The sequence below is a fragment of the Mycteria americana genome, chromosome 3, assembly GCF_035582795.1.
Source record: "Mycteria americana isolate JAX WOST 10 ecotype Jacksonville Zoo and Gardens chromosome 3, USCA_MyAme_1.0, whole genome shotgun sequence".
Classification (NCBI taxonomy): domain Eukaryota; kingdom Metazoa; phylum Chordata; class Aves; order Ciconiiformes; family Ciconiidae; genus Mycteria; species Mycteria americana.
In genome coordinates, this window is record NC_134367.1 from 41060993 (window position 1) to 41085628 (window position 24636).

The window sequence follows — 24636 nt, forward strand, 5'->3', positions numbered from 1 at the left end:
ACTGCCCTATCCTGATTCCCAATCCTTTTTTTCTGTGCTCATGGAAAAGGTCCAGTTCTTGGACACAAAATTAAAAATAAAAAAAGTGTTTCTGTGGAATCCTCCTAATTTAAATGCCTATCTTGTCAAATCGGGAAAGGAATGAAGAAAAGAGTGCAATGATGGGAAAACATATCCATCTCCAGGACACCCTTTCTTTATTTTAATAATTTTTTAAAAGTACAGCTAGAACTCTGTTAGATTCTCTCAGTGAGAATAAAACTATTGAAGATTCAGGCAGTGTGCACTGGGAAGTGAACAAAGGAAAATGACAGAAGAGACAACTGGAAAGGTAGAAAGGCACCATTAATTACAGGTAATAGTATTGTGGTTTGTATTAAATTATGTAAAATGAGAACATAACCACTCCCTTGCTTTTAAGATAGCTCTGAAACTATTTTGTAAGATTCCCTTTCGAGAAAACAGCTCAAGCCATGACCCAGGCTGTATTTTCAAATGTGCTGTCCTCCCTCATCATTAATTTACTCCCTCTGGAACAGAAAGATTCTCCATGAAATCTGAAAATGGATGTTGCAAAAACTTTCTCCTTTCCTCCTCCCAGCTCATGCAGAAGACAACCTACAGACTACATTCTGCACGGTTGTTTTTTTTTCTTGCTCACAGACATTTAGACCACTTTGATTACTGAGTAATATATAGACCTATATCAGTGATTTTGAACATGGGTGAAAATGGCCCCAGCCTTGACAGAAGCCAGCAGTATCATTAAGAAAGATGTGACTACATGAGATTAATTTTATTCCCCCTTTTGGAGTTCATGTTTCATTTGCAATCAGTTTTCATGATCAGATCCCCTTGCACAAATCTACCATTTTACGGTTTTCATGAAGTTTCTTTTGTAATGTTGTGGAGGAACACATAAGTGCCTTAGAAATAGCACTATTTATTGTCTAATATGATAGCTATGTCTGTTTCAACACATTCAGTAATCAGTTAACACCAGTTTTTCTTCACACAGTATCATCCTTTAGCTTGAAAAGCTTTTGTCCTAACTGATGCTTACTTTTAGTGTTTCTAGACTGAAATTATACTTCTTTTCACCTTTTGTTTCACTAAGCTAAATGAAGCATCTTTATTCTCCTCTCATCAAACACATTCTCCATTTTACTGATCATCCTTTGAGTCCTTCTCTGTACCTCCTGCAGTGCAATCTCATCTTTTCTGAATAACAGTGACCAGAATCACAGAAATTGTTTCAGATGAGATGAGACCAATGTTTTTATCTCAGCATCTAATGGAAATAGCTGACCTGGCATGTCGTGCGATTTTAGTAACTTTTTTTGCAGCTGGATCATATCTATCTTGGTCATCATCAACTAATACAATGAGCACTTTGTACCCACTGTCACTTCCAATTAATGAGGTTCCCCCCCCAGCAGAAAGTACTGCTATCGGTCTCCTTGCATGTTGTGTTATTAAAATTAATCCATTCTATTATTTAGGTTCTCAAGGTCATCTAGTCTTGATCCTTCTCATATTGAAAGCATCTCACTATTTTGTGTCATCAGCACATTTCATTATTACAGCTTATGTTTTTGTACCTACATCATTAATGGAAATTTCTGGCTGAATAAAGATCTTCTGATGTTTCAGATGGGTATGTGATAGGTTTTTTGCTTTCATCTCAAATGTGGAAACATTCGTTTTCATATCTTCTTTCTCATTAGCCCCTGCTTTAATTTCCTTTGTAAGGAAACTCAGCCGGACTTCTGAGAATTCTCACTTTATTCTTACCCTCCTTAATATTTTGCAAGCAATCATTTTGTTCCATTCCTTTCAAGCTTTTGATTGTCCCAATAACCCTTTTGAAGTGGCTATTTATCCAGCTGGGACTGACTGTCCCTCTTGTTTGAGATATGAATTCCAGATACTTTTTTGCAGAGAGACTTGACAGATGCCAAGCCTTCTCCACATGCAAGTCCTCGACCACCTAGATGCAGTTGTCATCACCAACTAATTCCCTTAATTTCTCCAGGTTTGACTTTTGAAATTAAGAACCTTAGTCACCAACCTACTTTTGCTCCAAGTAGTGTTTTTCCTAATAATCTTACAAAAACTATTTCTCTCCAGACTTGAACCCAAACATCTCTAGCACGTCTTCATGTTCTCTAACAGAAGCTCTTTGCCGCATTTCCCCAACACTGACTCAAACAAGTTCCACTTTATCTTTCCTATCGCTGTTTCTTTCTTTAATATCTATCACACTGCAAGTTCTAATCCTCTATCAATCCCCTGTGCCTCCCAAACACCGTAAGTGTTTTAATATTTGTGTGTTCCTGTCCTAATTTCTATTCTGTCATATCTCCCGTTATCCCTAAAAGACCTAGTTTTGTTGCCAGGGCTCTAATGACACACAAACATCACAGTTGTTTCTTGCTAACATGACATTCTCCCTGGAAGAGTTAATAGTCCTCCTCCCAACTATCAGCTACATACAGTCTAAGAAACACTCTCATCACTATTCCAACTCATCACTATTCCAACCCTCTCTCCTTGCTGTCCGTCATCCTAACCTCTGGTACTCCTCTTGCTATTCACTTAATTTTCCTCTTCCAGCATCTTAAAACCAGTGGTGGGACATCACATAAATGGTTTATTTTTTTAAAGCTATTTCAAACAACTGATAGGTAAGTAACCCACATATAGGGGAGCTTAGATCATGAAGACTCCTTTTTCTCTTATGTGTTTCTAGCCAGGCCCAGCATCCCACAACATACAACCAGAGTATCTGAAGAGCCATAGGATATGCCTCCTCTTAATGACAGGTTTATTTGAGACATGAGAATCAAAGTGTGGAGCTAGGAAAACACCACACTGTGGAAATACTGAGTCAGTCAAGGAAGTGGCAAGAGTACGAGAGCAGGGAAGAGTGTATCTGAATCCCAAAGGAATTTTTGGTAATGAGGAATCTTTACTGCCACAAGCCCTTATCTTAAATCTTTATTTCTAGCACACCCTAGTTATTACTGTTAATTCTTCTTAACAAGAGATCCCATCGTTGTACTGGTGTAAAACTCGGGTCCTTCCCCTTCCAGTCTTCCATCCTTTTTCTGTTCTTTCTCACAATCTCCACCCTCTTTTTGTTCCATGGACTGTTTTGGTTGAGTTCCACCCCTCCATGGGATTCATTGTCCTTCCCCATTGTCCTGGTTTCAGCTGAGATAGAGTTAATTCTCTTTATAGTAGCTAGTATGTAGCTACTATATAGTAGCTAGTGATGACGTTTGTCTTCCCAAGTAACCATTACGTGTAATGGAGCCCTGCTTTCCTGGAGATGGCTGAACACCCGCCTGCCCATGGGAAGTCGTGAATGAATTCCTTGTTTTGCTTTGCTTGCGTGCGCGGCTTTTGCTTTACTTATTAAACTGTCTTTATCTCAACCCACGAGTTTTCTCACTTTTACTCTTCTGATTCTCTCCCCCATCCCACTGGGGGGGAGTGAGCGAGCGGCTGTGTGGTGCTTAGTTGCCAGCTGGTGTTAAACCACGACACCCATACATACATCTTCCTCATCTGCTTCTTTCTGCTCTGTTTTTTCCAGTACAGCAAATGCCTTCCTTGACTATATTTCCCCCGCAATAGTAAGCCTCCTCTCTCTTATATTCACATTCTTTCACTGTCACATAGTCTGCCCCTCAAGAGAAAATAGGTATCTGAAAAGATTGTCTTCTCCGCACAATCTCTTTCTCTCCTGTCACCATCAGGCACCAGCTCTTCTCTTCCATGACCTCTGTGTACCACAGTGTAGTTTCTGTCAGGATTCAAAGACAGGACAAATACCACAGCTTTGTATCTGGTCATGCCCAGCATTTTTTTCCTCTTCCTCAGGCCACCGCCATGCTTGCCTCAGTAGCTGTCATCATATTCTCACTGTTGTTATACAAGAAAAAAAGAACTCCTCCCTTATTCACTGCTGTTTGTGGTCATTCCTTCTACTTACTAATTCTTTCCTTGGTCTCTTAGGTGTAAGCTTAGCAATTAACTGCCTGTGAATCGTGATTAAAGACAGGAATCCTCCCTTGCACAAGGCCCCTGGAGGCCTAAGTGCAAGTCCTCTTCAGGGTAGGACAGCTTAAGGACAGGCTCCTTTCCGCTTGACCCTGATGAGAACAAAACAAACAACCCTTACTCCAGCATCTCGAAGTGCTACCCTTTTGCATGAGGAAGAAACTCATGCTCCATGTTTCTCCTTCCTTCCTGGCCTGGGCTCAATTCAGAAAACCCTCTGGGCAAGGAGGAAACAAGACAGAAAGCTAAGACAAGGACAGACTATGAATATGAATTTGGCTATTGTGGTTTACCCTCAAGTGAAAATAATTACAAATAGCACCATATAGGACTGAAAGAGTTATCCAGAGGAGAAGTTATTTGAGCTCCTGCAGATAAATTAAGTGATTGAGAAAGAATAAATAGGTCTTTGTGCCATTGTTTCTGCTATTTGCATCACTCATTAGTACTGGTGTTACAGGCAGTTTGGCGGTGAGGAATACATGAAAACCAGTCAGATTTTTCTGGTACTACATTAAGCCTTAAGTGGGAAAGCCGAAAGTTTTCTCTTCTGCTTGGAACAGAATGGGTTTCATGTACAGTAAAAATCAGAAATGTAGCTTACAATGGCAAACAAGATATTTACTTGGTTACTTGTATGGGAAACTAGAAACATACCACTTTGGGTTTACTGCTATGACCCAATGCAGTCATTTTTGGACCAGATCCCCAGGCCCCTCTCCAAAACATTGCATATTCAATACTATGGCTGCGAATGTCTACACTTGCAGACTAACGTTTCTGCAATCTTGGAGGAACCTCTTTTCTTTCCAGCTCTGATTTAGTGTTCATTCCATCATATACCTCAGCTTTCAACTGTATGCAAGTAGTAGGTAGCGCCAGTTTTCCTTCATGACAAAAAAAAAAAGAGAACATAATCATCAAATCAGTCCAATGGTCATACGAGATAAGTTAGTGGGTGTAGGATATTGTATTAAACCTGGGTCTGAGCAAGACTGACTGACATACTGAAGAATCTGCAGCTACAGTCTCTTCCAGCCAAAAGCGTTACACCTGATTTAAGCTACTGCAAAATACCAGTGTTCCTCATTTTCCAGATGATGTGAAATTCCCAGCCTAACACAGCGCACCTTCTCTCACTGCTGGCTGACTAAGAGAAATGATCCAGTCCCAACAGACAGTGCTTTTGCTGCAGTAACACATTCCCTCCTCACTTCCTCGATGAACACTGGCAACGCGAAGGGTGTGAAGCCGTCAACCTGTGTCAACCTATACAGCCTAGAAGACTGCAAAACATGAATCCATGCCAATTCAGTGCTCAGCAGGTCCATGTTTTCCTCCTCATCAGATTCAACGCTTGAGGCCAATCTCCAGTATTTCCAATACCTGTGACAGGTGAGTGTCCTCAGCTTCTCAAGCAGATGCAAGGGAGGTCTATGCCACCACTGGAGCTTTCCACTGTTCTGAGGACATCACCAGTGTGCAAGAGGGAGCTCGGCCCAGCACCAGGACCCCGTGGGCAACAAAGCCCTCCAGAACCTCCAGCTCTCAATTGCTTCATTTGAAGAGCAAAGCCATACTTCTCACTCCCAATTATAATAAAAGCAGGACAATCCAGGTATGAAGAAGACAACGCAGTGGCACCCTTGAGGCTCACACACCCCGTTACTTCCTGCAAGGGAAGAAGGAAGAGGGAACAGCATGCAACAAAACCCCAGAGTTGTTGACCATGGCTGACCCAGCAGCGGTTGGTACCACGCAGTGCTCTCAGGCAGAAGCGGCGAGGAAATAACCCATTGAGGCCCCTGGGGAGAGCCGCAGCCTCGCTCCACGCAACGACGGCCGGCGAGGGGGGTGCAGCTCTGGGACAACCAGGCCACGCGTAAACTGTCGCCACCTTTGGAGCTCGAGGGCGAGCGGCGAGGCCCGCCCCAGCGAGGCCCTTCCGCGGCAGCCCCGGGAGGCAGGGCCGCCCCGCAAGCCCAGGCCACCGCCATTTGCCGCCATTTGCCGCCAAAACCCGTCGGCGGGAGGGCGGGGAGGGCCGTCACGTGGCCGCGCGGCCGCCGGGCGCGTGGCATCGCGTCACGTGACGCGCGGAGGCGCGCCCCCTTCTCGCTCTCGCCCCTCCCCGGCCCAGTCCTGCGCCGCGGGGGACGGAGAGCGCGCGCGCGCGCGCGCGCTCTCCCCCGTCTTCTCCCGCACGTGACCCCTCCCCGGAACGTGGCATTGTGTAATCACGTGACCTGGAAACGGAGCGGGGGGGGCCGGGAGGCCGAGGCAGGGAGGGGGGGGCTGCGTACGCGACGGAGCGGGGTGCGAAGATGGCGGACGAGGAGGCCGAGCAGGAGAGCGGTAGCCTAGGTGGCGACCTCCTGGAGCTGCGGCGCCTGCGGGAGCGGCTGGTGGAGCTAGAGACGGGGCTGCGGGAGAGCCCCGAGCCGGCGGTGCAAGCGGCTACCGAGTACTGCAAGCAGCTCTGCCAGGTCAGGCCGCCTCTTGCCTTCCCTTCCTTCCCTTCCTTCCCTTCCCTGCCCCCGCCCGCGCTCTCCCCTCCCCCGCCGGCTCTGTGTGTGCGTGTGCCCGGCTGAGAGGGAGCGCGGGGGGCGGGCGGGAGCAGCGCCGCCCCCGCCGGGACGCCGGGGGGGAGCCGCAGCCAACGGCCCGGTGCGGCGGTTGGCCCGGGCGGGGGAGGGGGCGCTGGGAGTTAGTGCTCCGGGCCGGGCCGGGCCGGGCGCTGCGGGGCGATTGACGCCGCCGCCGCCGCTCATTGTGGGCTGAGATGAGGCGACCCGCCCCCCTGCGCCGGGAGCCGCTCCGGCCGGGCCTGTAATCCCCTTCCCCCGCCTCTCCTCCCCCCCTCCCCGGCGGCCGCCCCGGTTCTCGCGGTCTCTAGGCCCCTTTGTTGTGCTCTGCGGCTCGGCTTATCGAAGGGCCCTTTGTTCCTGGCGGTGGCGGACCGAGGGCCCCCCCTCCTCGTCCCCTTCTCTTCGGCACCCCTCCTCCCCTGGAGGCGAAGCGCGGGGCGAAGGGAGGGAGGCGGCAGTCCGGAGATGGGGGCTCCGCTTCTCCGCCGAGGGGCCGGCGAGGAGCTGAAAGCCCGTCCCGGGTCCCCTCTGCACGGGGCTCCTGCTCTATGCCCGAGTACCCCGCTCCTCCTCCCCCTTCCCTATCTCCCTTCCCCTCTCCCTTCCCTATCTCATACCCTAGGGGGATAGTGGAGTTTTCGCCACCCTGGGAAAGAGAAGGCGGTGAAGTGGCGGTGGACTAAACTAAGTCGCTAGTGATGGGTGGCAGGTCTGCGGTGCTGCTCGCCGTTTTCTCGCCCTGTCAAGGGAGCGCAACCCCACCTCAGGAGAGGGCTCCTGAGCAGTGTCACTGTTTGAAGCACCATTGTGTGTCATTATTCTGGCTGTGACTGCCGTCGGGAAAAGGCCTGCTTCCCGAGGGCTTGGGCTGGTCCTGAAGCAGGGGTGTTTGCAGGTGTTTCTTCTGAACTAGTGACCCTGCTGAGTATCCCTTTCTAAACAAACTTTGTGGTGCTAGCTCTACAGTTAAAACAAACCACTCCATTTTAGTCACGTATGCGTCTATACGTTGCCCTGATTTCTCTCAGATGTCCTTTCTCAGCTAGCATTGGGTATGACACAATGCATAAAACAAGTTCTTAAATATTTTAGGCCACAGAAATTCACAGAAACCGCTACTTCTGTGGCTTTACTATGGGTTTAATAGTCTATCTGATAAAAGTGATAATACTTGTTTACACATTACTGTCACCCATTCATGGATTGTAGGCAAATTATTAAAAGGTGGAACGGATAAGAGTGAATTCACGCGGTCGGTTTGAATGGTGTTTTCTTTGTGATTTTGTATCTGTTTTCTTAAAGAGTTGATTCTTGGTGCTAGCCATTGTAGCATGGTAATTTACACCTTTGTCACTTCTGGATTAAACTGGGCTCTACTTCTTGCTAACCAGGGAGATTCGCTGCTAAATATTTTAAGCATATTCCTTTCTCGTATTTTATTTCATGTGTACGGGAGTCGTATTTCAGGTTCTTTTTCTCCAGTCAAAATTGATCATATTGTATTTGGGTAGAATGTTCGTGTAGATGCACAGAAACAAGAGTGGTTTATGTTGGTTCAGATCACTGCGTTCTCAGTCTATTTAATCTTTCTGCCTACTTTCTTAAATTCACACACTGGGAGGTGGAAATCTGGCTTTCGTGGCTCTGGCTCGACCTCTAACTTGTGAATGAGCTTTTCATTGAACTGAAGTACTTGGGTAGGTGGGAACGAAGACACCATCCTTGACAGGTACAGAGTAGATTACTGGTGTGTAAAGCAGAATTATCACAGAAATTATGGTTGTGTGTGCTTAGTGAGTGACTTCAGTAATTGACCGATTGATTTAAAGTTTAACAAAAAATAATATTCTTATTATTTTAATGGCTGTTGCAAAAATCCATTGCAAGGCCCAAGTTTACTAATTTTCTTAAACGTACACCTTTTAAAAACAAGTATCACTGGACAAAACAGTTGTGTAGAAACTGACTTAGATAAAAATCCATGCTGTTTTGAAATGAATTACTGTCCCTTCTACACCAAGATTTATAGGAAGGCTGTATCTGTTTTTGCAGGCTGAAGGCTGATGTGTAACACTGAGAGTTGACACATGGCATTCAGTATTGAAAGATCCTGCTTTTCAAATTTTAAACCGAGGTCTAAACAGATGCTTAATGTATTAAATAGTGTTGTTGTTGGGCGGATATTTTTTATATTGGTTCAACAGAGATTTTTTGAATCTGTTCACCTGTGCTGGTGGTGCCAAAATACTTATTCAGCCTCTTCTACAATTTTAATCCTTTATTGGGGCTAACACAAAATAGCGTTTATGATTCAAATAGTAGGCTTAGCTACTTAGCTTGCACCACATGACAGAGGTTATAGAAAAGTCATGTAATAGTAAAAGCCATCTCAGAAATCTCTTTTAAATAAGTTTAAAGGCATCTGCCATGATTTCTAGCATAAAGTCTTTGAATATATATGCATGAAAGAATAATTTGACTGGTCATATATACAAAACTTAGAGTCTTATTTATATTTAAGTCTGGAAGTGCAGCGCTGAAGAAGTATTTTAGTGTTTTATCTCAGTATGATTTCACCTGCTTTTTTTTTTTCCCCCCGTGCTTAGTTTCTTGGCATGAAATAACTACACAGAACTTGAAAAGTCTTGTGTCCTTATTTTATTTTGCCAGGTAGTGACTCTGGAGCCCAGCAACCACATAGCTTGTTGCCATAAATCAACTTTTTAAATTTTTTTTTTTTTAATGAAGTGAGTACCATAATGTTTGAGAAATAAGTGTATTTTCATACCCAAGGAAGCTAAAGAATGTGCAGTAGAGCATTGAAAGATCCTTTGGTTCAAAGGCAAATAAGGGATTTAAGTATTCTACTCTAATTAAATGAAGTGGGAGTTGTATGGTCAAATCCCTTATCTGGTTTTGAAAAATCTCAATTTGGACTGTTTCAATGTTTATAATCCAACAGTGTGGTACAAGTGTTACAAACACAGAAAAACAAGATCCCTTGTACCTTGACAGAAGATAGTATTATAGAACGGTTTTCTTCTCTTGTAAGAATAAAGTTTACTTTGATGCATTTTATATGCAGCATTTCATTAGCTATAAATATTTTTGTGTTTTGCTGCTGATTGCACTGTGAAATTATGCAATTATTCTTAAATTTTAAGGGGATTGTAGACTGGACCTTAATCCTGTACCATATCTGTGTGAATGTAGTTGTGTTCACCATTGTCAGCATGCAATAGAGAGCATTATTTTTAATTGTTATCAAGTGAAATTCACATCCGTACGGATATATGTAAGATTACTTTTTAATTGTGATTCATGCTCTTCTGTTGCAATTTGGTAATTAGCAAATCTGTGACAAACGGTTATGTTGTCACAAACAATATGTGTGCAGACTGGGGCAGACAAAACAAGTATCTTCAGCTGTAGTGACTAAAAATTGAAAGTGTGAATTTTGCAAGAATTCAGCATGGTCCAAAGAAAGACTGCTGTTCTTGTCACTGTGTGGTGGCTGATTAGATTCTTTTCAAACTTTGCTCTTAAAGGTGATCGTTCACTGTGTTCAGTTAGAAGAGACCAAAACATTTGGGTTTTTTCCCTGAGAGAGCTAGGTGAATGTGATGCTGATGGGTATATTGGAGCTCTTCACTATGGGCTGTGTTCCCTTCCAGTTGGTCATTAACCAATCTAACCTTTATTTTCTTAAATACCAAATTGCAGGCTGGTAACAAATTTTCTTTTGTAGCTAGTTAGCTGTGAAATCTTTGTGGTACCTCTACTTATCCTGACTATTTTTCTGTAGCTGACATGTTTCATCTTTGAGCTTATTGGTCTTCCCTCCATTGTTGTTTTTGACTTTTCATCTCTCTTCTGAATCTGCTTCTGAGGTTTTTTCTTTTCTCCAAAACTGTAAGGTGGTCAGGTTTGTTGTACTAATGTACAAGTTGTCAACATATAGTGAGTCCAAAATATTTGGACTGTTGTGCTATCCTTCCTCAACAACTTTGCCTGTACTTTTTGTCTCATGTGTTGGTTGTCTTGTCATGTCTGCCTGTTATGAGAAAATCCTGTCTTAAAATATTTTAACAAGTGTGCTTAGCCATCAGTAGACACATTAATAGCCTTCTAGTGTAGACAGTTTACTCAATATTAACCTAGGATCTTCTTAGCACTAGCAGCAAAAGTGTAATGCTGATGGAAAAATGGGGGGGGGGGGGGGGGGGGGCGCAAAGGTTTTTAGCTACTTAAAAAAACAAAACAAAACAAAAAAACCAAACCAAAACTTCTTTTAAAGAAGCTTGGTTTTAACTGATGTGACTGCATAGAGTTTGTTCCTACTGTTTTAAACTGATGTTTATTGTGTGTTGAGGTACTAGTGAAGTATTAGTTGGGGAATGTGCATATTGGTCCTACCTTAATACCTTCAGGTAGTACCTTTTTTTGTGTGCTGACATGCTAAGAGTAGATCTTGGTAATGTTGGGGAATATATACTGTAGTAATCCAAATATAAGGTGTCACTCCTAAAAGCAAACAAAGATAGCTCTACATAAAAAGCTTTTTTAATTACATACCTGTAATCAATATACAATAAAGTTACAAAGTTTTCACTAATGATTTGTTGCTGTTGGAGTTTAGTCCTGTTTTCTTCTCTTATACCTTACTACAATTGTCTTTCAGTTTTTACACCTCACAGACTTCACAACTTTCTGGTGCTGTCACCCTCTTCACTGTTGTCATCTTCTCCCTTTTGGTTTCTGTATTCTCAGCTTCCTCTTCAGACTCAAGATGACAGAAATAATGTTCAGTTCTGTCCATAGAATTTGAAATAAAGTCTTTCTTAAACCTGTTAGCTACAACTTCTGGGTTTATCCAAACCCAGTCTGTCTTAATCCAATGACAAATAAGTGTTTCAGTAGGCTTCTTCATTTTTTCCTGTAGGAATTAGAGTATGATCCCTTGCCAGGAGTCTTTCTGTATGTAAAGACCTCAACAGTCTTTGAAAGGCTTATTTGCTATTTCATTAAGCACCTGCCGTTGTGATGTCCTTCCTCCTGATGTGACTGTAAGATTGGTGTTCACTGACAGTGAAAAATACCATCAGCAAAATGTCAGGTGCCCTTTTAATACAAGTAGAAGACATTTCATCTTTTTCTTAATATCACACCTGGTGTCTTACTCCAGACAACATTCATTGAACTCTTCATTGAGTGTGTAGGTAGACATCCACCCTTGATTTTGTTTGGCTCAACAGCTAATAGTGATCTTTACATAATATAGTCACAAACTGCTGGAATGTGAATGTTGGTAAGGTTGCTATTTTTTGAGCTTTCAGTTTAATGATTTCCTGTGTAACCAGGTCTCTGTCTCTTCTTTTAAGTACGCACAAATTCTACAACTTCTTTAAGTAAAAAGTGTTTTCTTTTGAGTCCAGTGAGTGATTTCGACACTGAGCCTAACCTTAAATGCTTCTGTTCTGGTGTTTTCATCTTTGCACATTTGCCTCTACCACACTGTGTTTCTTCCTGCTCTCACAGTTGGTAGTTTTTTCTGTATACGTTACCATGTGTGTAAGATTTCCATCATATCTTCTAATACTTTTCCATTTTGCTTTTGTACCTGTGACCTCCAGATGATCTGCTATTCAGGGAGAGATGTACAGCTGCCAGAAATCACAAGGAATCCATTAAACTATAGTACACCACACAGATTCCCAAGTGCACGAGGAAAAACAACTGTCATCACTGTGTCATCTCATGCAAACTTTAAGCTGCCTCAGGCATTTTTGTGCTCCTTCATTACTATAAGACCTGCCGTGTCAAACAGTCATATTATCTTATTGACATGGTGGGGGTGCGAAAATGACCCCCCTGATTTTCTAACTTAAACTACAGGGAGTCAGGGAAGTTGTCTTGCTTTCAAATAAATACAGTGTGTGTGCATGTCTGGATATAATGAGTATGCGTTTAGAAAAAAAACACCCTCACTGTTTAGGGTAAGTCTAACCAATGAGTGTAATTGTTCTAGTCCTTGTCCTCAGTAATGGCATCAAGCCTCAGCATCATGCCAGATTGGAGCTGGTCTTCATTAGAACTTCTGAGCTCTGTACTGTAAGTTTTTATTAATACAAATTTTCCTGTATCAAAGTAAGTGGATGTGACTGAAATAGTTAAATTTTTTCTACTTGTGTATCTCTGAAAATTAGAATCTCATTGATTTGCTTTTCTAATCATCCTCATGTCTAAGCTTTCTCCCATGCTGTCAGTCCTTTTTTTTTTTGTCATGATAATTTCAGTCAAATATATTTGAGCATGAAAAGTACCAAGATGTGATATACATGGATTTTTTTTTTTTTTTGAGATAGCTAACATGTTCAGGCAGCAAGTTTAGTTCAGTGTGTGTTTAGCTCATGTCTTACCAAGTGTAATGATCTTGTAAAATGTAGCTTTCTGTAGTTTATTTGAATTGTTTCCCAGTTACATATTAGGTTACTTGGACAACCAGAACTGGTGCAGTTAGGTTTAGATGTGTGTTTTCTTTATAATCTGCTTATGAAAAAAGTCAAATCTTTAATAACAGCATTTTAATATTATTGTTGGGCAGATGAAGGGAACCTTAAACTCATTTTGGTGACAGTTTTCATCTGCTGTAATACATATTAAGTCTTTTCATTTTTGTAAATCACCATAAATGTAAAAGGAATCATTTGTATTCTTGATTTTTGAATAAATTGTTTCTTCTATGTTTAAAAACTCCTTAAATATAGGTAGATGGTTAGGAAAGAACAGTCATAACAACGTTGTGTTTTAGTTTTGAAAACTTCCCTTTTGAGCTATCTGGTTTTGGCAGTATTTTCCCGATATGGAACATGTATCTGGAAGATATCTCAGTCAGCTAGACCATGATTCCAAAGCAGGATTAATTATTGGTAAGCTATAGCTACAAATGCTTGTTTAACCTGTTCTCAAAAATTTCCAGTAAGAAACATTCCAAGAAAACTCCCTGAATAATACATTTTAGTTCAGTTATCTTTGCCGTCAAACATTTGTTTTGTTTGGCTTTTTTTTTCCCCATTACAGTCTAACTTGGTCTCTAATCTCTTGTTGCAATTTAAGACTACTGTGATGTATCCTATCCTATGCAGACATGGAAAGTAGCATATTCTTTTTCTGTTGGAAGCACCCCTTAGATTTTCAAGTCTTTCTTGTCTTTCAAGTCTTCTATTTTCAGTCTTTCTCCAGTTTTCACTTTTGTGAACAGAGTTTTTGCAGTCCTTGATTTAAAATTTTTCCCTTTTTCCCTCCCTTTCCTTTTCACTTTGTTACTATATCCTTGGAATCTATGTAGTTTTGAAGTACTTACCTGCAGGGAAGGTAACAATCTAGTAAGAATTCAGTAAGAAGGTGACAACCTATGTAAGACTTAGGATTTAAGTGCTTTTCCTATAAAACATACTATTTATCCTTCCAAGTACAAATAGTCTGGAGAAGGGCGATGGTTCTCAAATCATAACAAATTAAGGTAGTTAAGAAGATGACAAAATGTAGATGGAGGGATTAAAATGAACAAAACTTCAGAATCTTTACAAAAGCTCACCTTTCTCTGTAAGGTGCTGCATATGATACTAAATCAAGCATTCCCGTTAGTTACTGTGGGAAAGAAAAAAGCTTTTAGTTCAGCAAATAAATACTTAGTTTCATAGTTACCCTGATGCACAATTTTTGCTGGGTTAAAGTTACTTTATGCTTTTACTAAAGTTATTGAGAAAACCCCTCCTATCAGCAAACTACCATTTCTCTAATACTTTTAGCCAAAAGTTAATACTTGCAGGGTATGAAGTGTGGTTACAGTTAGTTTTCCTCCATAATATCCTTGATTCTTATTGCCCATTGAAAGACTGTGAGGCATTGTGCTTTACACAGTCCTTCAGCCATTAAAAAAAAAATCTGAAGAGTTTACTGTAGACTTCAATTTACTCATAGTGGTTGGCTGTAAACAATAGCTGCACATCTATGCTAGCATAACTAAACATGTTAGGTACTTTCTGTACTGGCATATATATTCCTGCCTTTTCCTTTTCCCACAAATCCAAACTTTTTTCCCCACTTTTGAACAATATATATCAATAATGTCTAGGTCGCTTTCTAAAACTACGATTGTCGAAGATTCACTGTCTAAAAAACATGAAATATTGACTATGGAAAATATCTTCCTTATTGTGCAGGACTGTACAAGGAATATATACATTTGTTAATATTAATGTTCAGTAAGGCATCTCATTTTATCAAAATATCCACAGTATGTCTCAGTTTCTTGATAAGGAAATTACATATCTATTTGAATGTTCAGTCTGTTTTCTACATTTTGTTAGAGAATGGATACCTCAAACCATTGATCATGAGGGAAGGCATCAAAAAAAAAAGTGCTCTTCTAGGGAGTCTTTGCTTCCATTGTAACATTGTGATATGTATGGAGCATATCTTCAAGAAATAGTGCTCCTGGCAGTGATTTATATCTATCAAAAATTTTTTGTTAGTGTTGTTTTTAAAGGCCTCCATATAAATTCTTGAGCAGTTGTAGTCCAGTGTGTATAATTCTTTAGTTTTCATGAGGGAAACTAACATGACATTCTTATGCCATCAGCTTCTCTAAAATGATGATGTACAAGTTGCAAATTTAAGTTTAAATAACAGGTAAACAATAGGACTTGAAACTATCTTTTGAAATAGTATTCCCCATTTTATTTTATTATTTGTGCTTTTGCATATGTTAAGAACTTTGTCTCGCGTTTTAAGAAATGTGCAGGTGTTTTTTTTGAGGTGTGGAATATTTTTTTTCTATTTGTCTTTCCAAATATGCATTAAAGAGAACTCCATGGTATTATTTCTGGGATCTTTCATCTCTAAGGGTAAACTGCACTGCTTTCATTTGGGAAGAGTTAATCTAATAACATCTAGTACTTGGCAGAACAAAGACATTCAGAAGGAAGGTATATGTAACATCAAAAAGGCAGTGGAGCTTTATGAAATTATTCTGTGAAAATAGGCCTGATCTAGTAGGAAATTGGACTAAACTTGCAAAAACATGTGCCTGTAGTTTTTGGTAAGAATAGTTTGATCAAATTTCTTCTCCATCTTCTCTTCTGTAACGGTTGTACAGTCTTCTGGTATGTAATATTCTGGCTTCATGATTCGCTGTATGAAGCTGAAGTAAATTAATCTTTCATCAGAGAATCAGGAAAATCCTGTGCTAACTAATGTAGTTATCACTTGATTGTTTTGTTAATTATTCTGAGCTAGTCACACAATTCTTTGTCCTTATAGGGACTCATGTAACGTGAATGACTTCTGCCAAAGCTCCATCCAGCTTCAGATACTGACTCCTAGTGTTCATTCTCTCCTGACTCCTGGACAGATGCATTTGTTGCTTTGAGAAACTTAACTCCCTGCAGTAAAATTCTTTAGGCTAAAGACCAGTCTTTATTTTGTAACTCTGTTGTCTTTTGGGTTATAGCAGTTATCTTAAGGGTTTTAATTTGAGCTGAGAGCGAGTATGGTGTTGCTTTCTCGGTCTTCTGCATATCATAAAGAACAGAATTTGGTAGGACTCCTTTTGTCTTCTGTTATTCAAAATGATGGAGAGAATTGATTCTGGTGAATAGATAAATCCTGTTTGATATTTATGTATCTTATACACTGAATACTGTTTTGATTAATTCAGTGATCAGGCATTCAATCAAATTACGAGTAAGGAGTTCCTTAGTCTTGCGATTCCTACTTGTCTCAGAAGCTTGTGATAATACACTGTTTTATAACAGAATGAACACAAGGATGAGGACAAGAAGAGGTGAAATGTTCAGAATCACAAAAGACATAATCTGAACTTCATTTTTACTTTAATCATTGGAGGGTAGCTCTTACAAAGACAATAGCTGGGATAAAAAGTAACTTCTGATTACGAATCCATAATAGAGAAGATGGTAAAACTTAAATATCCCAATTCTACAGACCTGGAATTTGCATAATGTTCTAGTTGAAACTGGCATGGCAATTGAACCCTGCTTTTGGATGCCCAGCCAGACTTCATGAACCACATCAGTGTGATGGCAGGAGCTTTGAGTTCTGCTCAGGGTTGATAACATATTCAGGAGAAAGTATAATCTTGGCTCCTCTCCTTCCTCACACATGGACACAGTGGCAGTACTTGACACTGGTATAAGGACACAGCTGGTTGTTAGGCACTGTGTGAATCAGGTAGATGTTGCCTTGTTCTTTGACAGGAAATGTAGATCAGATGGAAGCATCCTTTGGGATGCCAATTTGACTGTGCTGAATAGACAAGCTTAAAATGGCAATTAAGTAACCTTTCTACTGAGGAAGAAGATTATCAATTAAGTTCTCATCAGAATTAGGTTTGGAGTAGCAGTGGGAGAAGTTGCATTCGGCTAATACAAAAATGTAACGCAGATGAACTACAGAAATATTTGTAATGTCTCATTTCACTTGACTGAGAGAGCAGGTTCAAGTCACCTATATTGCAGGAAATGCACGTATTTTTAGATTAGACACAGTTATTTCTGGCTATCTTCCTATTTTTAATCTGCCCATATGCCTGTCTGATAATTAAAAGAATAGGTAATTTAGATTTCCTGGCAGTGGATAAAAGTTTACGGTAATGAACATCCCACCACATTCCTGAAATGCCTGTTTAATAGTCAACTGCTGAATATTGTTTTTAACTAAACAGACTAAAATATGAAGGTTGGGATGACAATTTCACTACTTATGTAAGGATGCAAGAGAAATCAGATGCTAGTGACAAGATCAGAAAGAGCACAGTGAATGCAAAATGTTGAAAGATTAAAGGCAAGCCTAAAAAAGGATAATTTCTACTACTGTATATGGCAAAGTATGAGGCTTAATGAAGTTATTTCCTGGTATTTTAAATAATTTACTTGTTTTCAAACAGTTTATGTATGTAAGGGGAGACTGTCCATTGATTTTCTAGGTTTTTCTGGTTCTTTTTCTAAAACTAGCTGGGTTTTGAATCTTAAGGAAAATAGTGACTAAAGAATAATGGGAGGAATAGCACCAAGGTAATTTCTCTTTTGTTTTGCCTCTTTTAATTTAATAATTAGTAATCTGAGCTCATGCAGTATGTTCAGCATGCCCAGATGAAAAACATACAAATTGCTTTCGCCTTTTGACTTACATTTGGGGAGAAAAACATCCCTGTATCACTTAACAGAAGGTTCTATGTTTGGTAATTAACTTTCCAGAGTCAGTTGTCTCTCTTCCTTGCTGTGTTTTTGGTGATGTTTTCTTGGTGACTGTAGATGACACAATTAGTACTCTGAGAGTTGTAGCAGGGCACCACAAGCTTTTCTTCTGTTTCTGCTTCTGTATCTGCTGAAGTGCTTTTTTTCAGACATTCCTCAATGTAGACTCTCCTTTAGAAATGTAAATGTAAATGTTTTTGACAGCATACTTATCTGTCTTGGTTTTGTATCTGTAAATTGGGGGCAGTGGTACTTCCCTGCTATTCAAAGTTGCATGCATTAGAAGACAAACCTAGATTTTTTTGTTGTTGTTACTTTATCTGCCTAGTGAAGTAGAAATAGTTGAATAAGAGGCATGGATAACTTTTTATGCTTGTGTGCTGAAGACTCAGGGCGCTAATGTCCTTACAAATTGAATTGTAACAATAGTTTAAAAATCTTCAAAAAGTTAATCTTAAGGGTGAGTTTCTTTATGCTGTCAATCATCATTACATGGATTCTTCCTGCCATTAGTCTTAACTCTCTTTACCAGAGATGTGCAACTATGAGAGTGTGAGTTACAGTCAAGTAGTTGTAAAGATCCATCAAAGTCATTAAATCCTTAGGTAGTGTGAATAAATGTAGGGAAAGGAGGGGGGAGTTCAAATAATCAATGTACTCTTGCATTTTCAGAAGTGTCAATCTGTTTAGTTATTACACATTCATGGTAGCTAGAGCTGCGGTGAGATTTATTAAAAAAGAAATAAAAATAAAACTTCCGTGAAGGAGACCTAAGTAGATATGGTTATTTGGGGACAATCTTTTTAGGCAACAGTCAAAAAGTAGCTAATGATAATTCTTATTAACTTTCTATCTTTCCTCAGCTTTCATGTTTTGTAATTTTCATGGAATGATATTCAAGAAACTTATTTTGCATAATAAACTACTGTATATAGTGTATATATAGACACACTGTATAAACTACTATATGGATGTATGAATGTGTAGGGATTGAAGAAACTGAGAAAATGAATCATTCATTGCAGGGTAGTTGATCACCTTTACTGGATTTCAAATGTATTCTGATTCTTTCTATTAAATCAAAATTAATTAGAAGTTAGTATCGGTTCTTTAACAATGACCTCTTCTGTGTGTATGTATTGCTCTGAACTTACTTACTGTTGCCTCTGAAAATCTCCAGGAGGATAGCTTTCCTTCAGTATGAATGTAGGCATGAGTTACTGCAAGATAAATGTATGTATAAGGCTTGATTTCTTGCTGTTTCTGTGCATCTCCTTTTCCCTTTCTGGTGAGGCTTAAGCATAAAACTTAGATCTGTATCTTTGTATTTTTGCAGTTTTGCCACAAGAAAATCGTGCGGTTATAATTCAGTTTATTCTTTGTGTTCTGGTTTGATAGACAACATTTCAGATTTACATGGTTGTTCTGAAAACTCAGACTGAATAAAAAAATGAAGAGGATAGAGGAGAATCTTTATTTTAAAAAAATGAGGCTTCTAGATGGGTAGAATTTTGTAACACTTTTGCAGATTACCTTTAAAACTGTTCAGGAAACAAGTACTTGAAAGTATTTGAGCTACCATTTTTCTTGTTTAGATAACACCTAACCACATTAGTTCTTAACAAGCAATGGTTATCTATACTAGAGAGTGCACACCTATGTATCTGGGTACTGAAGATACCAATAATAATAATCAGTACCATTGTGTAGGTGGTACTTCACTCTGAGTACAGAACAGAGGGTGGTTTTTTTTTTTTCCTGTGGAAGGAGAAATGCTGTAATAGAGACAAGAGTATAAAAACATACATGCTCATACACTATAACAAAACTACTTTTATTGTTCCGAATATCTCTCTTCCGTAGATGAACGAGAAAGTGAGTGGTTGAAAGAACAGTTTTCAGATAATGTAACATATCTATAGAAGATATATGTGAACCAAAATAGTGGGTGCCTATACATTAACAGTCTGGGTCAGACAAGAAGTTCACTTTGAAAGTGATCTTCTGATCATCCCTTCTTACCACACTTTGTTTTACATTGTGGAGCACCTTTGCAGTGCGGAAATTGAATGTATTTTGGGTGAAACTAAACCACAGGCTGTGCTGCAGAAGCGATTGCAGGTAGTCTGCTTCAGCCACTAATAGGTATCCAGTTAATGGAACCAGCGGAAAGCTAGTCCGAAATAAGATCTCCTGTGGTGGATACACTGGGGACTTGGGTTCTCAGCACCAGCTTTTCTGCTGTATGGATCCGGTCCTTATGTGGTGCATTGCACTGAAATGCTGTAGTCATTGTGAGCTTTTTGTTGACCAGCACTTAATTGCAAACTCAAATTTTGGTTTTGAACTTCATCTCTGAATGAGTTTGTCTTGACTTCATATTTCTTGAACTCACTAATTCAGTACTGACTAATCTTGACTTGACTTGACTTTGCTTTCAGCTGCAGGATAGAGAAGCTGATGGTGTTAGTATGGGGGTGTAAAGTGTAAAAGCAGCTGGAGTTTTCTGTTTGAAGGAAAAGGAAAAAACAGTGAAGAAGATTGGAACTGCAGCCTAACAGTGGAGAAGAGGAGTAATAATGGGGAAAAAAATTGGATAGCTCTGCACCATGCTTGCAGAAATTGAGAATGAAAGCAATTGCTTAAATACAATCTTGTAGTAAGTGATGGAATTAAGAGTCTGGCTTCAGTCCTCTCATCTGGGCACAAGTCAGTATCTCCATTAGAATTAAAGCAACATCAGCTGACTCTTCAGCCAAAGGCATCCTGGCTTTCTAGAGCTACACTTTGCTTAACAACTTCATTGTGAAACAATTCAGAAGGCACATTCAAAGTAAAAATAGCGCATCAACAACTTAAAATCTTGAAAGGTTTTAAAAACTAAAATTGAGTAAAAATTGGTATTGATGTTCTTTGATCATAACCATAACTTAAATAGTACTTGTACACTAGAAAAGATAATCAGAGTTGATTGTCATCCTTAGTTTTGTAAATGCAATCCTTAGTTTTGTAAATGCAATCTCATGTTCTGTACCTGCTGAAGTTTTGCTGTTTGATTTTGGTTTGTGTTATATTCTAATAAGAGCTCTCGCAGCACTTGTCTAGCTACAAAGTCAAGATAACAGTGCTAAGCCTTGGTAAACAAATACTGAGTGAGTTAACTAGTAACTAACTAGTACCTACTAATTAAACTGCTTTGGAAATGAATTAGAAGTTCAATGCTGCATTGACTTGTTGTAAAATGACCTCTCTGCGCACAGATCTAAATAAATAGAAACTGATTTTGTTGACTTATGTTGATATGACCTGGTTCTTTATTTTGGCATATCTGTGAGGGCAGCAGTATTTCAGATGGTGCTGTTCTGTCTGATGCTTGTAGTGGAGAGATTTGAAATATCCATGCTTTTCTATGTAAGTTTTGTTCTAGTCTAAAAATCAGTTTGCCTGTAGAGCATCCCAACTAAAAAACTAAAATGGAAACAGGTTATTTATGTTTGAGGTTCTTTGTTGGAGGCAAAGGTGAAAGGGAAATAAAGATGGATTATGATTATGGTGATAGGGAGAAATGCCTTGATCAGAGGTTGTCATGCCACAGAGAAAGGAATAGATACTCATCTCCCCCCGCACCATGCTTTTTAAAATGGGCAGGAGGTATGATGGGGTTCACACTGTATGTAAACATTTAGCTTACTCTTTTTAGTGCTTTAAAAATCATCTGTCATAGTATTTGTTTCTAATGCCTTAAATAGTGAAGTCTCATGGGGGATCTGAGGTAGACTTGGTTTAAATTAGGGATTGTATTAGTAAGGGGTTTTTTAACATGCAGAACTAGTTCAAGAACTATTCAAGTTTTTACTTGAATATTCTGTTCGATTGACAGCTTAGTTGGGTAGTCTGTCCTTGTACAATGTAGACATAAATGCTGGTTGCATCCCACCTGCTCCTTAGCTGCCTCTAGCCTCTTCCAATTAAAGTGCCTTTCATGGGAACCTTAACCTAACAACTTTAAAAAAAGTTGCAGCAGTTATCAAAAGACTCCTGGTTTTTATGTGGTGAAAAGCTTGTTCTCCATCTTCTGGTAAAACACTGAACAACAAGGAGAAGAGAAAGCAGATCACAAAAAAAAAAAGGTGGTCTTCAGCTCTAGGAGCTGTAGATCATAGAAGGTGAGAATAATGGTATTTCAACACCTGTAAAGATTGTTTTGGTGCCCCTTTAGGATGTAACTTTTCTGTGGGACTTCACAAAGAGATCATCTGGTACTGATGCATTGGTACCGAAGCCTCTTGACTCCAGAGATGTCTAAACTGGGATATCTAATTTATTTTTAGTATCCCAACTATTTCATTAAAAAGAAAACATGTTATAAGGCTATTGTCAACCAGTCGGTCCATTTTCCTCATGGTACAGAAGAGAGACATCACAGGCAATGTTGCTGCATTCACTTAATCAAGTTCTGATAATCCGGAAATGCTTCTTGAACCAACTCCTTTTTAGATGCTGTGGGGCTTTGAGGACATGACTACGCAGTGCATCATCTTTTGCTTATCAGTTGTGCCTACTATCATCCTAGTCATCTTGTAATTCACAGTGGGTTCTTGGGGCAGGGATGATTTCAGCATTGCAAACCAGGACTAATGCTCCACTTTGAAAGGAGACATCTGTTCACTTACAGGTTTGTTTTTATTCTACCAGTTCAGTTCCATGACTGACTTTTCATTTGATTCTGTAATGGTACTGGCCCAGGGCTAGAGTTGCACAGAAGAGTTGAGGCCAAAAGTCCATCTTAGTTTGTAAACTGTCATAAATTGCACCTTAAAAGTAGACTGTTGTCAGCTTTCCAGGAATTTGAACAATGCTGTTTTCATCACATGCTCAGTTCTTTAATGGTTGTAGCAGCCAGTGAGATTATGCTTCAGGCTCGCAGAGTTTTACTCTGAAAAACACAGCCCTCAAAAATGAACTTCATTTGAATGAGATGAATGTCTAGCTCCAGCCCAAGAATCAGCATATTAGCTGTGTTTCCAAGAAAAAAAACCTTTGTGTTCCCCTATTGTTAAGTCAGAAGACATCATCAACATCACGACTGTATACCTAGCTACTTGATCGAGAATACTAATCAAGTCATCATGTTCGTCGTGTTTCATCTCTCAGGATTCAGGGGCTTCGCCATGAACTAAGCTGTCTTGCGATTTGTAGCACTTGATTACTCTCCAGTACCCATGCTCTGTTGCTATTTAGGGGCTTGTCACCTCAGCATGCAAGTTAAGAAATTCCTTCTTGCCTATCCTAAAAAGAATACAGAGCATTTCATCCTGTTATCTTTATTCCTGGAAAGCAGTGTCTTATACAGTGGACATTCAACATTTTTTGACTCCTTTGATGAAGACGTTTTATTTCTCACCATATTGTTCTGAGGAGTTGGTTTATGTAAAATACCTTTATTTTCGTATTGCAGTTTGAAATAGTCTAACCCACTGATCTGTGAAATACTTTTTGTTTATATGTATCTCCTGTAGATACTTCACTAGTGAATCTATCAGTATTAAAAAGCACCAATGTATTTATTTTTTAAAGAAATGTGTTCATCTTGGGTATCTCAAAGCAACCGTATAAACCTGTATATTCATGAAATGTTTTTTGAAGCTTCTATATCTGATGGGCTAGCTGCCAGAATTATACTGAGATCTCAAAATATTTTGGTGTCCCTAGGATCAGGATGTATGCACACCCTTAGTGTGAATGTATCTAGAAGAACTGTGCTTGTGCACAGTTGCCTTGCATGCTTCTGTCTTGGAGTGCTGCACATCTGAGATGCCTCAGTATTTCTCCTTTTAAGATACTGGTCCTGAATGCGAGAGCTTTCAATGAGCATATTTGCTGTGTAGATTTAACTGGTGGAGACTTTTCAAGTTTGAGCATAGAGTTGTGTCTGTGTGTGCAAACAATACCTCTTGCAGAACCATGGATACTGCAAGAACTTTACTAGTTTAACAGATATTTCATGGTGCTCTTAACTCCCCTGGGAAAGGAAAGTTAACAGTTTCAAATGTTGTTCTATTTTCTTTTGAGTAACAGTTAAACATAAGCAATTAGTTGTGACTCATGACTACCATACCTAAAAAGTCAACAATGTGAAGCATATGCATGGAAGGTACTGTTTCAGGGAGAAGCAGATAGGTTTTAATTTTGGAAGTGAAAACTGATTTAGGATTACAGACCCTTGGAGTTTGTATGGGGGGCTCTTTAATCTTACTAATTGGGCTATTTTTGTAACTGAATAGTAGACAGCTCCTTTGTTGGAGAAGGAATACAACAGAGAGAAATGATCTAGGCCTACTAGTCAGACTTTTAAATCTTTATGTTCAATTAGTGATTATCTGCAAGGTATGGTGATAAATGAAAAAGGGAACAAAATGACATACAGATTTGTGAAGGGGAAAAAGTATTTTTTATAAGAGATACAGTAAATCTCACTTGTCTGAGCTTCAGTAAAATTACTTTTGAGATGTCAAAAGCAGAAAGATGGCAGTTCAAGAATGAGGAAATGCATGGGGTACTGGATAGTGGGATAGAGTGGCTGACATTTCCATTTTAATTTCAGTTGAAGTTTTGGTAAGAGTCTTATAGCTTATTTTCAGGACTACATTTCAATTTTGTAATACAAAACAGAGGATTGTGCTGGTAATACAAAGTTGGGA

The 24636-nt window shown here is 39.7% G+C and overlaps 1 protein-coding gene across 1 annotated transcript in view; it reads left to right on the plus strand.

Annotated features, from left to right (window-relative positions):
- Positions 1-6365: 6365 nt before the first annotated feature.
- ZNF292 (zinc finger protein 292) overlaps positions 6366-24636 on the plus strand; it is a 58009-nt gene continuing 39738 nt past the window's right edge. Inside the window, exon 1 of the mRNA XM_075498320.1 lies at positions 6366-6554. Coding sequence (XP_075354435.1) covers positions 6393-6554 — 162 coding nt within the window. The 5' untranslated portion in view covers positions 6366-6392. The remainder of the gene's footprint in view (positions 6555-24636) is intronic.